The 18,511-nt window shown below is 40.7% G+C and overlaps 1 protein-coding gene across 1 annotated transcript; it reads left to right on the top strand.

The window, feature by feature from the left end:
- Window positions 1–7,896: 7,896 nt before the first annotated feature.
- LOC139660109 (testis-expressed protein 264-like) lies at window positions 7,897–18,511 on the top strand (the record flags this gene model as incomplete). Its single annotated transcript, XM_071538167.1, has 2 exons — window positions 7,897–8,068; window positions 16,967–18,511. Coding segments are annotated over 2 exons (561 nt in total), but the record flags the coding sequence as incomplete, so codon positions are not given.

Raw genomic sequence — 18,511 nt, 5'->3', positions numbered from 1 at the left:
AGTATCTTCCAGCTTTAATATGGAGCTTTAATATGGAGAGATATCTTTCTAAGATCTACAGCATGTGTCTAGACATTAAAACTGAGGTTGAACTAGGGCTGGGCGATATGGACAAAATCAAATATCACAATATTTTTGACCAAATACCTCGATATCGATATTGCGACAGTATTGTAGGGATGACTATTAGTGCTTTCACAAAATATTTACACAATGAGATTTTTGATAAATAATCATCAGTAATGTGGATATAATGACTAAGTGGGTAAAGGCAAATAATAAACAGTCTGGCAAGTTCAGAAAATGACATCACTTTACTGTAATGCAGCCTTTAAAACCAGGAAAAGACAACACTTATGCCATATCACGATATTATGATATCCAAAATCTAAGACGATATCTAGTCTCATATCACGATATCGATATAATATCGATATATTGCCCAGCCCTAGGTTGAACAGCACAGAGCCCTATGTTTTCAATTGCAGACACTACACTGCAAATGGTTTGTCACTATACTAGGCCTGCAAGTATGTGAAAATTCTTTTTCAAAATAAAGACTACATTACATATACAATTTGCATGAGGAAACAAAGTGAGAGAAATTGGTGTAGCGATAGAACCAATTATTCTACACCACGAAAGGAATTTAAATGTATGTTTAATAGACAAAACACTCCAGTGCTACAAGGTCTTGAATTATTAAGAGAGAGGTTACATAACATGGAAAGAAGTAGCAGAGCTGAAAGTGACCCATTTTGTAGAACCATTACTAAGGTTTGGAAAGGTGATGTCTGTAGAACACATTGGCCCAGAATGAGCTATTATGTAGTTCTTTGCACCAACATCAACTGTTCAATTACTGGCTCTTTGCCTTGAGTGATGTATCAGTCTTGATAGTTACTTAATATTTGCTAAAGGTTTGCGGTGGCGCCAATGCAATCGGACAAATCTGATTTACCGACATGGCACAGTAGGGTTTTGCACGTGTGAACTTTGGATAGTGGGGCGCAAACGTGTTGCATTTTTGACCTAAATACAGTATGTACTGCTACGGCAACAGGGACAACATATCGGTTTAACCACAAGCAGCAGACGTGATCAACACCCCCAAAGTTGATTTCTTTTCCATAACAGGATTCCTAAATGTCATCGGAGCAATAGATGGAACACATGGGCCCATAATACCACCATCTGATGATCACCACATTTACTGAAACAGAAAACACACCTACTCCATGAGCATCCAGGTTGTCTGCAATGCCCAATGTCTCATCACAAACGTAATTGTCAAATTCCCTGGTTCAACCCACAATTCATTTAAAACTAACAGCAGGCTGCATGATGTCAGGCAGAGACCAAGGGTGGCAGTCCGGTAACAGATATGTAATCCCTACATTCAGTCACATGGATGGGACAGTTAGTCGCTGTCCATTCAGCACCAGCCAGTGTGCTGCTGCTTTATAAGCTGAAATCACACGCACACACACACACACACACACTTTTTCACTGTACATTTCTGCCTCATCCACAAGCACTTAATTCAGTTTGGGAGAACTAGTGTCCTCTCTTCCTTACAGGTGATGCCATGATCTGAAAGTGGGTTGGCGCAATCCCAAGACTTAAATAACACCTCCGGTATTCTAATTGCCTAACTGCAGCTGAATTGCAGCTGACCTCATTTGGATGACAGCTGATAGTAAATCACTTGCTAAACTGGAAACAGTTGTGCTGGTTAATGTTTTTTGTGCGCGCTACTGATTGGCACATGTCTTAGTAAATATCGGTGTAAGTGTGATAATCATAAATGTCGGGTTTGCTCTGAGGTGGCGGGAAGGGATGGGGGTGTATTCTGGGAAACGTGAGGAGAACCCAGGTGACTGACCTGTTTTGTTTTTTTGGAGGGTTCAGTCTCATCTGCCTCTGTATCCGGCACGAGAGCACATTTCAATCCTAGCAGCGATGAAAGCTCCCAGACACAGACGCAGGTTAAGTGGAAGCATGTTGACTCCACGACAGGCTAGGGAAATAGATGGCTCCCAATCAGAAAGCAAGCACAGAGGCTGAGACCAGAAAAGGGCACAGAGAGGAAATAGAAAATCTCCCTTGCCATAATTAAAACGTTCATGCCAGGAGCGATGTTTTATTATGATGGGCCAGTTAATCCATCTCCTATTTCTTTATTTATTTCCCTGGTGAGAGGAAAATATGGATTGCTGGTCAATGGAATGTAGCTTCCCAGAGACAATAACTGCTTTGATCTATTTATCATTGGTTAATAATACATGTTGCTGGTAACTTTTTTGGTTCGGCTGTCAGATTAGACAACAGCAATGATGAAATGGATAACAGCAAGAAATCGAATACACTTAAAGAAACAGAAACCTATGTGACACTAGCTTACAGCAACCTAAAACAGTGACTTACAGTACAAGTGATTTATAATAATAATAAAAAACTTTCTATTGCTATTTCTATAGCACTCTTCCTATACAAAGTTCTTCACAATTAAAAGAATAAAAACAAACACATACAATATATTCACATATAATCTCTGTCATTCACAAGAAGGGTAAAGATCCTACCTGCTGTGACGGATATAGCTATATAACTATAGTAATTTATGTTGTTAGATGCACAACAAACATTGGGTGGTCTGGGCTTGAATGTTGGGCTTGAAACATCCAAACTACTGGATATATTACTTTCAAGATTTACAGTATATGGCAAAATAAAAAACCTAGAATTAGACGAAAGACACTCCTCAAAAACAAAAAGGAGGTCTTAATTTGCCTAACTTCAAATACTATTATTGGGCAGCACAACTGAGGGTTTTGGTGTAATGGATAACAAAACACAAAGATACAGGTTGGGTTGGCATACAGCAATATTCATGCCACGATATTTCATTAGAAGTGCTGCCCTTTTTAAGACAAAAACTTTGGAGAAAACTGAAAATGGGCAGTAAATGAATAAAATAAAATTGACTTTGAACAGGATTCAAAAGGATTTTGGTTTCAACAGGATTTTGGTTTACATACACATACATACATGTACATGTGATTGCTTTAGATTAATGCAATTGAGAGAGTGCCGTCAGTTTGTGTAAATTACTAGTTTGGAGCAATTCTTCATCTTAACAATAGATGGATTGATAAAGAAGACCCTAATATCACACATATATAGAGTGCTTTGAAAACCATCAAAGGGCAACGCTCTCACTATGAAGGGAAAATAGAAATGAATATTATCAGCTTTCCCATGTAACATAGGAAAGGTGATAATATTCATTTCTATATTCCATGGACCTGCAGTGAGGGACACAAATTAACAAGCAGCCCAACTTGGAGAGAGTTTGATTGGAAGGTGAGAATGACATTTTCTAACTCCACTGGCTATTACAAAGTACAGTAACACCTCAGATCTCTGCTGGAGAGACTACTGCTTGATTGGAGGTCATACACACATTTTCTGGGATTGTCCTAAAATATCTTAATACTGGAAGGGCATTCAGAATGAGATTAACTAACTATGGGAATATATTTGCCCCAAGAGACACATTCTTTATACTGGGAGAGGTCCCAGATGGACTAGACAACAAATATTTACCTGAGGTGTTACTGTTGATTGCAAAGGAAATAATTACAATTTCCTGCAGAAAAACAAAACCACCAACAGTGATACAATGGAGAGAGATGGTGCTCCAGGCACGATCATGCATCTTGTCTGCTGACATGACATACAAATGACAATTGCCTGATGAAGACCTTGTCGGTCGAAATATTGCAATAAACTTGCTGGGAGCTTAAAATTCAGTGTGCGGATATCCTTCCATTTTGAGCTTTGACTTTATCCTGCAACTGAGCCCGGGTCGGATGGGTTGGATATGGACACTTCTACTTCTATTATACAGATGACACTGATTGAATTGTCCCTGCAACTATGTAGGAGATTGAGTGAGCACTAATGGTATGCCTGGACACTATACACTTTCAATCTTGATACAAATATTAAAACTAATTTATTAGCAAGCTGGATAAAAAACATTACATTTATGAGTACTATTTGAAAAATTGTTTCTGCAAAACCCAGAGAGCTCAGCTATCATGTCAGCTCAAATTAACAAGGCATGAACTTTGATGTGAATTAGCAAACATGCAGCCTATAGTCTTGGATGAAGCTAGCTAGGTGGGCAATGAAGCTATTATGTCTGATTAAAATGTGACGACTGGGGTCTCTGAACCCATTATGAATTACAGTAGCTGCACTTCAAGGTGAAAAAACGTATTCTATGCCTGGCTAAGTTTTTTGTTTGTGAGAGAAATTTCAGCTGAGTGGTAGGCAGGTTTGATTTTACAAGTCAAAAAATGTGTATGATGACACATGCCTCTGTCTTTAGCTCGCTTCTCCTCTTGTTGTTTTTCTTTTTTGTAAACTTCACACCTGATGTCTTTGACCTCTTCATGATTCTGTGAAGGCTCAGCTGCAATGTAATATCCAGGTCCAAGTGTCAGCATTTTCATGTTTGCTCTTTTCTTCTTGTCCTATTTTTCTTTGATGTATAGACTACTACTTGCTGCAGCAATGGCCCAATTTCCCCATGGGGATCACTGAAGTCTTTCAATTTCATCTAATCTAATCTGGCTCTCTGTGATGGCCACCTGTCCACCCTTAAATGCCACTCCAAAACTAATTCGCCAAACTAATTTGCAAATAATTAATCATGGGTAACAGTGTTGTTATATATCATGCTATATATGTGCAAATCTGGCAAATTCAAAATCAACATGGGTACCAATATGTGGACTTGTGTCTGTGTGCATAGAATGGTCGAGGGGGACTTGGTTGTCAGTCTGCCCCTCCCCTCCCCCTCCATTGAGCTCATGTGGGCAAGAAGAGCGAGAGATGGCACAGTGCTGCTGAAGGGCCTGAGCCATCCGTAGACTATGGGGTTATGGGAGCTCATTGGAGGGGCAAAAACAGCCATGCCACCCCTAGCCTAGAGGATAATGGCTTCCTATATCACCTGTGGCACCGGCTGCCACTGCCTTGATTGACCAGCATGGGTTGGTCATGGGTCTTTGTACCTGCCCTCTCTCTGTGGGACGTTTTGCATTGATTGTTCACATGCTGTTTCTTAATGCACAAAGGGCAAACCCATCCTAAAACAGAATTCACATGCTATTCCTATGCTCTGTTCAGTCTAATCTGCAATGATGTGATGAAAGCCAGACCTTTCCTACTGGTATTGAATTGGAGACATGTTTTATGGACACTGTGACAGTACCCAGGATGATTTTCATAAGGATATGGACACATTTTCTATTTCAGGTCTGTCAGCACTAACTATGAAAGTAGTAATTTAAGCATAATGCTTGAACAACATTGAGTTGGTGTCCAAGGCATTGTCAATATGTAATGTGTGTCGATGTGTTTAAATGACTGGCAGCAATATGTGACTGCATTGCTAAAACAGTAACTCATTCACAATCGTCTGGGCTGTAAGTGCAAAATATTGCCTTCAGCACAGGAATTGCAAAGATAAAGTTTAGCAGATGGGGTGAAACAGACTCCGACAAGTTAGACAAAATTTAGACTACAGCTTACCAAAATCTCAACTATGCCATGCAGGCACATCATGTAAAGGTAGTGATACACAATGTGATATTCCTGTTTGGCAAATGGATTGACAGCTGTGCTAAAGGAGTTGCCCCAGCAGTGTTGCTTTGATCACATAGAAACATCTTGTTGCCAGGAAACATTTGAATATTTTTGTTGCCATGTGTCATTTTGTTACCAGTTGCAGGGAGCTTTGCGCATTACACATGCCCAGAAATTACGAAGTGTGTCACCACTATCAATATAGTTGTTACTGCACATGGTAATTGCATAGCTACCAGAGCAGTACTTACTCCAGGAGGCCAAAATGGTTTCATTGGATGGCCTACTTACCTCTGAATGCCACAGTGATGTCAAGGTAGCAGTTATCATTCACTACAACAACATATTTTGAGTTCAAAGAGAAATGTCATTTTTACCTTCTTCTTCATCACTGTGCTGAAGGCAAAAAAACTGCACATAGAGCAGGGTGTCAAATCATGTGACATGCAGACAGAGAGTATGCAGGTTTTCATTCCAACCAAACACTACACCATCCGATTTTATGATTAGTTCCTCCTCTCTGGTTGAAGGTGTGTTAATCAGTGAATTTACCTGGTGTAGTCTGGTTGGAATGAAAACCTGCAGACTCTCAGCCCCGGCATACAGCAAACATGGTAACTGTGAATGAGTTATTGTTACAGGCAGATGTTGCTGTCAGTAAAGTACTAAAATACTGTTACACATCTCTCTCACACACACACTCACACACTTACTGTTTTCTTTCTCCCCTCTGTGACAGTATCCCTTGGAGACAAGACCTGTGTGTGTGCATGTGCGTGTGCGTGTGCATGTGCGTGTGTGTGTGTGTGTGTGTGTGTGTGTGTGTGTGCGCACGCGCCTAATGTGTAGTGTATTGTCTTTGTCTTTTTTCGCCTGCTCATTACTGGAGCAGGTTCAAGGAGATGGGTCCTCATTTGCATAGGCAGCCCTGGGGGCTGGAGCCCTGGTGTGTAGCAGCCAGGTGATTCATACCAGCTCCTACATACTTATTTTGCAGGGGATTAGATTAAAACCAATCAATCAGCCCAGCTCACCCCGACCCAATGGAAACTGAGTCGGGGGAGTGCGTTCACCTTAACTCTCCCATCTCACAAAGAGAGAAGAGGGGCTACACTTTTATAGACCTCCCTCACATTTTTCTTGCCCTCTCTGAATAGCCCAGAATAGCCCAGCTTGTACCACAACCATGGCAACATTGCATGCACAGTCAATTAAATACAGAGAACAGAGATTCTTTTGTTGTGTTTAAATGATTGTCAAGACATTTTAGCTACGTATTCCAGCATGGTATCCTATAGTAAAACACCCTTACATCACTTTGTGACAGGTCATAGCTGAGACCAGCCATAAAGAAAGTGGACCTTTAATGTGATGTCCATAATGCATCTTGCCCAGTTCTTCTCCAGCTGTACAGTAACCTTGGCCCAACGGAGTGTGTGGAATCTCTTGAGAACTGTATGAAAGCATTGCAGAATTATGCAAGGCTAATGTCCTCTTTAGAGTAAATGTGGTATAATATTTATAGACTCCCCACTTTCTTCACACACTACTGGAGTGTGCAAATCTAGACACATCGATGTGGCTAGAAAGTGGCGTTAATGGACTGTCATGTGGGTGAGCATATAGATTCATATTCATGTGTCAAACACATAGTGTTGTGTCAGCATAGTGAATAGCACAGTGAATCCATTTTATAGCTACACATCTCTTTTCTGCTCATCTGAGAGGTATTCTGGTCATCTGCCTAACAGGTATTCTACAGTGTCCACAATTTCATTCCACATTTAAGTAGCTGTTCGTCAAAGAGTGCAGAGTAGATCTGTCACAGCTCTTTGTGCCGACCATTACAATTGCACTATATACTGTACTGCAGTCCTAATTTCATATGCGGATTTGACAGGCGATTTCACAGTGAACATTTCGACACTGATCTGAATGCCTTTCTGGTGATCTGAAATTGGTGTCTTTCTAAGACTGTTTTCTTTCTTCTCCACTCTCTGCACAATATAATTATGAAAGGTTAATACTTTCTCCTTTAAGGCGTTGTGTAAAAGTTTATCCTTTTAAAGCTGTGATGCCAATACCACCTTTCAACAAGCAGTGGCTGATCTTATATTCCAGGGGTTTCCTTTCCTTCAAGGTTTATGTGCTTTGCTTTATGTGCAGAGCATGCTAACTAGTATATGACAATGTCTCATTTTTTTCTCTTTCTTTCTCCCTCTCCCATGTTTACAGGAGAGAAAGCTGTGTGCATTCCCAGCTATTGAAATCTGCAGCACAGACGTGACCAACTATATGGTTCCGCTGTCCCGCCAGACTGACTTCTTTGTTCCAGAGATGAGGGAGGAGGTGAAAACAGACGTGAAAGAAGAAGACTCTGACGAGGACAGAGGGACTGACATTACAGGTAATGCTTTGTTCACTCCAGACCCTGTCACCACTACCAAGATCCGGCCCTCTTCAGAAAATAATTGACAGCTTTTGCCAAAAACCTCTCTCCAACAACATAATTCAAGATGGTAATGGAAATGTCAAGTCGTTTCACTGAAACAAAGAGGGAGAGAACTAAAACTTTTAGACAACAGCTCCTCAAAATGGAAGACATTCACACGACATTCAGACATTCATAATTGTTTTTTCAACTTGTTTTGTCGCCTGATTTGCTGGGGTCTAATGGAGTGCGTTGAGAGAAACATTGATTTCTGCTCTGTTTAGACTACAGCCTTAAATCGGATAGGAGCAAAGAGAGAAGAAATATGTTTCAACGGATATTTTTCAGACACTGCACAGGCTCCCCTACCGCCCTCGATCACCTTGGACATGTGATATACGAGACCCTATAATTGTACTGTCACTGCAAGTATGTTTCTTCAAGCGCAATGTATTCTCAGCTGCTATTACTCCTTCAAACTTGATGGGGCTTCAGGTTAGCTCCATGGCAGTATTGACTTTTTTCGTTGTACAAATCATTCTGTAAAGCAAGCAGTGCTGGGTTGATGGGACAGAGTGGGTGGAGGTGGGCTGACTTAGATGACGTGCCACCTGCCTTGAGCATGTGGGTGATGTGAAGAATCATGTGACAGCCTTTGTAAACATAGCTTAAAGGCATCTGGAAGTAAGCCCGTCAGGGGCTTATGTGATCTTCTTTGTGTGCCTACTGATTTCTGCATTTTTGGATGGGGTCACCATTAAGAGGACACACTGAACTAAGCAATGCCACTCTCCTGACAGAGACAGTAATATTGTCTGCTGTGGAGTCATGGACATTAACTGGAACTGGGTGTTGGTGCTATTCACAGCTTTAAATTGGTTTGTCAACACCAGCAGACAAAGTTCTGATTACTTCTGGATAGATGAGAAAGTTAATGAGGAAGGAATGAAGTGATGGCTGGAAAACATTTCAGTACTACAACACACTTACAATTAAACACTTAGAATTAAACTTCTTATGCATGTTCTAGAATCACATGAGGAGAGAATCATTTTGCTGTGGTGACCCCCTCCCCCCCCCCCAACCCCTCCCCAACACACACACAAACACACACACACACACACACACACACACACAAACACACACACACACACACACACACACACACATACACACACACACTCTTTCTCTCTTTTTCATTGTTTCCTGATAATTTTTTTTCTCATTTTCTTTTTTAATCCACCACCACCACCCTCAAATCCTTCTCACAATCTTGTTTTGTATTCCATACAAGAAATGAAGGAGGCAGATTGGACCCCACAGCACGAGAAATGCTGGATTTGTGAGCCCATACCCTGTGAAATGGTTTTGATCTGGAATTATGAATTTAGCAATTTAAATGTATAGAAAAAAGGAGCATTGGAAGTCAGTATGTCTTCACACTTTTGATTGATCGCTTGTTCACAAGAAACTGGATTCTCTGGCAAGTTTGATATGGAACTTGCCATTCAAACGAGGTGATTAATTAAACTTTGGCAAGCTGCTAAATGATATTACCAGAGTCTTTATGCTGGAAGATAGATAGATAGATAGATAGATAGATAGATAGATAGATAGATAGATAGATAGATAGATAGAGTGCAGTTGTTTGGCTCAAAACACTTGGATTATGCTGTAGGAGCTGTTTAGTGAAATTTGATGGACATTTTATGCTCTTCTTGGAATGCTAAACAGACCCACTCACTTCAAGTGTTTGGCTGAGATGGAACTACAAAGCGTTGTGAAAACTGAGATGTAAACAAATGTGTGTTGTTTGTCAGGAAAACTCCATTGGATGTCTTTAAATCAGATTTGCTTCAGCTGATCAAACTGTCCGTCACTCAGCTGGTCTCGCTGAAGTAGGAATTTTCTGAAGCAATCAAAATTTGCATAGTCAGCAAGAGGGAGGCAGGTGTGAGTGTGTGTGAATGTGTGTGTGTAAGGGTGTATGTTCACATGTGTGTGGCGTGCCTTCATCATAGCTATATATGTGTGTGTTTGTCAGTCTGTGCTGGTGTATTACATTTGTTTTGGGGTTAAGGAGCCATTGTCAGAAATGTAGACTGTTCAAAAGAGTGTGTGTGTGTGTGTGTGTGTGTGTGTGTGTGTGTGCGCGTGCGTGCGTGCGTGTGCGTGCGTGTGCGTGCGTGTGCGTGGGTGCGCGTGCGGATGGACGTGTGTGTGTGTGTGTGTGTGTGTGTGCGTGCGCATGTGTGTTTTGTTCCAGACACAGCTGAGCTTTCTTAATGAGAGACAGATCAATCAGTGGAGCTAATCTGTGTCTGACAAGCCAGCTGTGGAAATCCAACTCCACCACTTGGGAGATTGCCTTTGACTTTTCATCCTTCACCTCACTGTCCACAGTATAGACCGTGTGACCATAACTCTGGTGGCTGTGCCCAAATATCCGTCATTCTTCCACCATCACAGCACACTGAGTGCAGTAAACTCTCTCTAAAGAAATGAAAACACTTGTCTTACTTCTTAGCATGTGATAACCTGGTGGTCACTGCAGTTGTATTTTCAGTAAGAAGTGCACTAATCTTTTGAAGACACAAACCAGGCAGTATAAACAGTCACCAAATTAGTATTTTTACACCAGCTCTATCTGGCCACAGCACTCAGTTGTCAGCAGAACAATTAATATTCACTTCATCACCTGATCCGCAGGGGATCTGTTTGACCAATTATGGTATTTAACTTAACACAAAATATGGCAGGCTGTCTTGTTAGGCAAAATTCACACTCAGTCACTCAGTAACACATTGTTACTGACAATGAGATGCGGCGGGAATGCAGATTTATGTGCTTATGGACACACACACGTGTACACACACACACACACACACACACACACACACCCACACACACTCACACAAATATAATAATATCCTATTCCCAGAGAGAAAAGAATAACCTATCAAATAAAAGTTGATTAGAAGTTCAGTGAGCTCTCAAACTCCTGTTTTGCTGAACAAAAAGTGGTAATGGTGTTAAAGTCACAATGAAACCGGATTTTGAGAACATCTTTCTTGCTTAATGTGATGTATTTCCTGCTGAAACAGGATATTGGGGCGGGACATAACACAGACAGGGATCATTCAAAAGTAAAAACCAATGGGATATCAGTTAGGGTGAGAAAAGCAGGTGGAGGGGCGGGATTGTTAAAAAATCTGCGATGGTTTTGTTGGTTGGAATTTTTATGTCGCCTCCTGGTACACAATGAATTCACCAGTAAAGATTTTCAGTTTTCCAGGAAGTAAAAGTAATGAGATTTTGCTATAAAAAGACAAGAAAATATTTTTGTCATTTTTGTGGCGTAAATTGTCAAATAGGTGTATGGTATGATGGTAAGAATGAGTAAGTAATTTTTAATTTCAGTGTGACTTTAAGGTTACCTTGCGAGGCAGCTGGATTCGCGAGATCACGATCACACGAGAATCCATCTTGCCAGGCTTCAAGTTATGCGTTTGTGGCCGAACCACAGCGGTGCGGACCAATCAGCGTCCTATGAGGGCAGCTACGGGCGTGGTTTAGGTGTGACAACAGCGAGAAGCGACTGTTCGTTCACAACAATGGCGGCTCCTAAAGAAGCTAGCGTAGATGCTGCTATAACATCAGTTATTTCTGAACTGGAGAGTATTTCTTCATTGAAAGAAGAGCAAAGAACGGCACTGAAGGCTTTTCTGGGTGGAAAAGATGTTTTCGCTCTTCTCCCGACCGGCTTCGGCAAGAGTTTGTTTATATGGTTTGTTGATCTGATTGGTTGAAGTTAGCCCGTGATAGACGGTGATAGACAGATGGTTCATCCAATCACCTGCCCCAAGTATTTTTTGAAAGTGCCTGCCCTTTTCCAAACAGTTTCCAAGGACGACTTCCCAGATGGTTCTGTGTAACAAACCATCTGGCCCATCAGGTTAACTTTAAGGTATTTTGCCCTCTATATTGATTCTAATTACTGTATAACACAATTAGGCTATATCTTCATTATAAGTGTATGATAATTGTGGGTGGTATTGCTTAGAAGTGGGTGTGGTTTGATATCAAATGTGGTGCAACAAGGGCTGCAACCTGAGCATCCTTGTGTTACATCTCTAAACTGAAAGAGGATGAGACTCTGTTAAGATCAAGGAGGAACTGATTTTTTATTTTTTATTTTTTTAATACTGCACAAAAAAATCCATTACAGTATAAGTGCTTATTTCCCCCCTTCATTATACTGTTTACATTGATGTACATGGGAGCAATACAACAAATATGTATTCCACCCCAGCACCCCCAATTAAGAATCCTTATTAAACACAACAAACCAATGCATGGACATATTTTTTTATGATGAGTGTAAAACCGGTCCTCACAAGGAACAGTGCCTCCCAGGCCTCATTTGTAAACAAGAAGATCCGCTAACTACTTTTTTTAACTTCCATTTTTGCATTTCCTGTCACACTTTCCTCCTTCACTCTGGCCCTCCGATTTTCCAAACTCTCAGCATGCCTCAGTCCTGTCTATCTCTAATTACCTCCTTAAAACCCTCTCCTCCGTTTCAAACAGTTTGAAGAAACAAGACCTTGATTCTCTGCTAATAATCCCAACGGGCCCAATTTAGCAACTAATTTAGGCAAATGTTATCTAAAAGACTTTCAGAGGCACGGCTGGTTTCACTGGTGTAGCAGTTTCATGACTTACTTCCAGTTGTGGAGGGGGTGAAAGTGGTCCAGTTTACTGAGGCTCTTCCTCGGGGGACTGTCCACCCAATTACCCTAAATAGACCCATTATTTTCCACACAATTCCTTGCATTGTAAAACCAGTCTCTCTGGCATTGTTGTTTACTGCAGTATGCAAAAAGTAATATAAATCACAACATAAACGCCATAACTATATATCCTCTAAAGTAATATCTCTGTCTCAAGTCACACTGGACCTATTCCATTGAAGCTCATTCCTCATGGTTTTGTTTGGACCTGCTGGCTGATCAACAGGATGTTTTGCAGCCCATCAATAGTTATAAATAACCTCAATGAACTTCCATATATTATGTTCTATATTTCAGACAGGATCAGATCTGCTGAATGCTGGACCTGATAATTAGATTGCTGAGTGATGGCGAGATTTGAATGAAGGAAAAGCAGAGATTGACCTCAGCGAGATCAGGAGCTTGGAGACACTCAGTGTTTATTGTATTGTGGTCCCGGATGACACATTTAGCGCAAACACAGTCTGATGTGTGGATGAGATTTATTTGGAGTGTGAAAGCAGCAGGAAAAAGGCTTGGACAATAGTGTTTAGTCTCCTATGGGATAGCAGCAGAAGATGTGTCATTCATCTTAAATCGATCGCTACTTCACCAAGTGCTATAATTAGATACACAGTTGAAAAACAAAACATTTTTTATTGATGATTATGAATTTTGTCCTAATTTATCAACTTATTCATCAATTTAGCTACTATATTCTCTTCTTTTAGCTCTATAGTCTTTGAGCCAGCGCTGTATTGTAGACAGAAGGAAGATCAACTGTGGAAAACTCACTGTCTGTGAGTGATATTTGTTGTGTAGGTGGGAGGTGTGATGTGCCTCTTGCATTAATCAGTCCTGATGAGTCCATGTTAATTTGTAATGTTTGGCAGGCTAGTATAGCCTGGTAAGACCATCCTGATCACGTGACCTCACATTCTGTTTCGCTCCACGGATCGGTCTGGACTTCTAGCCGCCCACATCGATTTCCTGAACTTACAATGTAACCGGGCCAATCAGGGACTGTGTCGTAGCTGATGACGTGAAATACAGGCCGCCACTGGCAAAACAGTAATGGTGTCTCCCGAAGCAACAAGCGGTAACGTTAATGTTAGTAAACATAGCCATAAGTGCAGTTATTGCAGAAATAGACTCAATAGCTTGTTTAAGCTTGTTTAATCCTTGCTAACGTTACCGTGTTTATCCCGTGTATCCACTGAACAGCGCACCGTGATGGCGTCACATGTTTTGTTACGCTGATTGGCTGAAGGAGTTTGTCTGTCAAGGCAAGTACCCCCGTCCACTGAAATCTTTCTAGCAGTGCCATTGGCTCGCTAGAATGTAGACAACAATTTAAAAATGTCATTACAAAGTGAAAATAATATAATTTTGATGGAGAGCTTGTGAAATTGTGATGTGCAAGCCGTCTCATTTGTGATTACTACAGCAGAATAAAATGTAGCTAATATCGCAATTCATTTTTCTGCCCCATGCTACGTCACATTTTTGTATCGCAATATATTGAATTTCTATATATATTCAATTTATTCTGGGGTGTTGGACACAATTCCTTCTCACCTCTGATGTGCGAATACCGTTTTCCTACCTTTTCCTGCATTTTTTCTGTTTCTGATCACGTCCCTGCACATTCATACATGTTCGTGCTGGATTTGGCTCCCCACCACTAGCACACAAACACCTAAGAATATCATTAGGCAGACATTATGAATGGCTGTTCGGTCATAGAGAATCAGTGATCAAAGGCCAATCAGACTTGGGTTTTGGCATCACTGAATTATTCTGAAAGCATTAGCAAGTTGATCATGTGGCTGAGGAAATCTCCATCATATTAAGCTAATGGACTATTTTCATGATGATTTCAGATATTAATTACGTGCTGCAGACAGCAGCAGCAATCACATTCCCTTCTTTCAAAGTTATGCCCTACCCAATAATAAAGGGAAATTATATGCAGGTAATTTTACTAATATGGTATTGTCTGTGTCTTTGTATGTGTAAGAAAGATCCTTTGTCTCTCTTACCAATGAAATTTGGTTCCTCAGAGCTCAATTGAGGCAGAGACTCCTGATGGGCTTTAATAACCGGGTTGACCCAGAAGGAATTGGGGTTGGTATCATTATAATAACCTATTAGCATCAATTTCTCTCAATAGACTTTGTAAAGGAGCATAAGACAAATCCGAAGGACTCAGTTTGTAAAGGAGAGGCACGCTCACACTCATGCACACGTGTGCACACACACACACACACACACACACACACACACACACACATACACACAAACTCTAAACATGGACCAAACAGAAATAAAGCCCATTGTGGGAGATATTTATTGTTAGTTGTATTTTTTTTTTTTTATAGATTATTGGTCTTTGCATTCAGAGCTTTAAAACAGTAATATTACATAGTGGGGGTCAATACAATATTTTGTTTGAATTATTAATCAGTTAGTCAAAACAGTTCATGGTGTTTTACCTGAAAGGAGATGCAGCGTCCACCCTTGACCCTGATAGTTTTGCCGCCCTTGGCAGAAATGTTTTTTTACAGGAGCCCAAACTAGGGCTGGGCGATATGGACCAAAAATCATATCTCGGTATTTTTAGGCTGAATGACGATACACGATATATATCTCGGTATTTTCTACGAAATGGGCTACATGTTCAGTTGTAAGTAGGGCTGGGCGATATGGACAAAATCAAATATCACAATATTTTTGACCAAATACCTCGATATCGATATTGACAAAATTGTAGGGATGACTATTGGTTTGCTTTCACAAAATATTTACACAATGAGATTTTTGATAAATAATCATCAGTAATGTGGATATAATGACTAAGTGGGTAAAGGCAAATAATAGAACAGCTAGAACAGTCTGGTAAGTTCAGAAAATGACATCACTTTACTGTAATGCAGCCTTTAAAACCAGGAAAAGACACTTATGCCATATCACGATATTACGATATCCAAAATATAAGACGATATCTAGTCTCATATCACGATATCGATATAATATTGATATATCGCCCAGCCCTAGCCCAAACCTTTGAAAAAGAAATAGGTGGGAGGTTTGTGTTGGTGGAGTGTATGATCTATTAGCCAATCCAAAACCTCTAAATGCCATAATATATGGCATACTTATTGTTGGCTATGACATATTAGACATTTTCTATGAACCTTAACACTTTGTGTGCTTAAGATAGACATAAGATAGCCATGTCATGACATAAGATGGCCAGAATAATAGAATAATAAATTATTCTTACCTGTAACACACAATTTGGCACAGCTTGAAACTCACTTTTAGACTCACTAGCCAACGTGGCTAATGGATTTCAGAATCACCAGCCACTAGCCAAGCATTTTTCCCCTTAACTATGATTCATGAATTACATCATCTTTACATGCTCACATACTCTACATTACCGGTTGATTTACTACTCCAATCAACAGTTTTAGATTTTTCATTTTATATTACCTAAGGTTGCTCATCCCAACAACAAACACATTTTTTGTAGACTTTTCCACAGCGTAAATCCATATTGACAAAACATCATGTCTTTTTCTTGGTCCAACACCAGTCATGACCTGCTCGCCATTTCTCATTAAATGTTTGTATCAGTCATGGACTGCTTCAGAAATCCCAACCTGCCAAATGTCTGGTAGAATTGACACAATTATCCACCACCGCCATTTTTTACCCACATTTGATGTGTTTGTGTGTGTTAATTTCAAGCCCTGCTTATGTATATCCTTATAGCCTGGTCCAAACCAGCACCCTGATAATGAAATATAATGTAGGGTCAATGCATTTATCCTTTGAAATGTGGTTAGATCTGGACATTTAGATAAATTAAGCAGATAGTGTAGAGGTAGTAGTGAGTTGTGTGCAGTCCCACCAGGGGAAATCCCACCATGTACACAAGTACAACATAACTCACAGCACAACACACCGACGCCTGACTCTAATTGAGTTTTCCTCTCCAGTGATGTTTTTGGTTGGTTAGATTGGTGCTGTACACAGCCAGCAGGCTCCTTCACACGGCCTGTCTCATCTCTCTCTCCTCCCTGTGTTGTTGCAGGTGCAGACTCCCACAGTGATGTGAGCTCGGTGAGCGGCGGCGTGCCCTGGGACAGCAGAGAGACGTCCCTGGCCGCCTCCACCGCCGCCTCCCTGGCCTCCTCCCTGCCTCTGAGGGACCTGGTGGACGCAAACGAAGACACCCAGCACAGGGACCACAGCGACAGAGTCTCTAACGAGTCTATGGGCAGCGGCTCGTCCTTTGAAGAACTGGACATGGAGCAGGTGGAAGTCCAGGAGGGAGAAGAGAAGGAGGAGAAGGAAGAGGAGAAGGAAGAGGAGGAGGAGGAGGAGAAGGAGGAGGAAGGCCCTGAGGTTGAAGATGGAGCCAGAGAACCACTTGAACCAGTGGCTGTGGAGAAGGAGCGCTTGGGAGATGGAGACGAGTAGGGAGGATACTGAAGAGATAAGGGATGTAGCTGTAATGTTGGCTTTCTGCTAGAGAGTTCCTCAGTTGTTGCTGTTGCTGGTTATCTGTCATGTAATCTTGTTGGTGGATCTATAGCCGTTCATGCCATGACCAACATGCCATATTTCTGCGCCTTTCAATTCTCTTTTTGAAGCCTGTTTATTATAAATCTCTCTTTTTTATCAATAATTCCTATTCACTATATTTAAAATATTTCAGAATAGCATAACAGAGAAACCATAAGATTATCAATACTGTAAGTCTTCTTCAGTAAACCTAATTTACTCTGCACATGGTATGGAGTATCAAGATTTATATGTTTTCCTTTTTTTTTTCTTTTTTTCTTCAGTATTTCAATGCAATACCATTGTAATCTTATGTGAATCCCTACCATTCCTGTTTAGATTAGAAGTGACACTTTAATGTAAGATAAACAAATGAAGAAGCAAGGACACTGACATTGGCAAAAAATCATACAGTATCTTTTTACCCATGTATGACAATTGATAGGAATATTGTACCCCCTTTTTCAAAGTCATTTCCCGAGGAATTGTATGTTACCTGTTCATGTGCATTACCTGACTTTTGGCGTCCTGAAATACAGTAATTATAATGTCCTGATGTTTCGAAGAATCTTAAGTAATCTTTGCCTTATACCTTTTTTTTCCCCCACAGCCAGGAGAATATCTGTCATGCAAGGCTATTTGTGTACACCCTCTGTTTGAAAAGACTTGAACACCTGGGAAATTCTGAAATCTGGGGCAGAGAATAAAAACTGATCCACACCGGAGAGAAGGCTTACTAAACTGAAAATCACCTAAGACTCCAAGTCAGCGGGGCTTTAGGGTTTGTAATGCAACTCAAAGATGAAAACGTTTTCCCTTAGGCACTGTACATAACAATTTACTGTCAAACTACGTTCAGATAATTGCTTCAGTTATTTTGGCTTAAATGTTTTCTGGCTATAGTTGGTTTGTTATTTTCTTTATCATGTTATAGCCAACATTGACTCACTCCTGCAGGCTAGTCATGACATGTTCTTATAGGTTGGATCTCTTGGTGCTGTCAGACGTTGGAAATAATGTACAGCACATTGCCATGGTTGTGTCTTTCTGTGTGTAATAAAGTTTTTCGCTT

The sequence above is a fragment of the Centroberyx affinis genome, unplaced genomic scaffold (genome assembly GCF_046629955.1).
Source record: "Centroberyx affinis isolate AG114_WGS23_722 - 3 ecotype Tasmania unplaced genomic scaffold, CSIRO-AGI_Caff_v1 ptg003216l_1, whole genome shotgun sequence".
NCBI classification, from domain to species: Eukaryota; Metazoa; Chordata; class Actinopteri; order Beryciformes; family Berycidae; genus Centroberyx; species Centroberyx affinis.
This window is presented reverse-complemented; position numbering and strand designations above follow the sequence as displayed.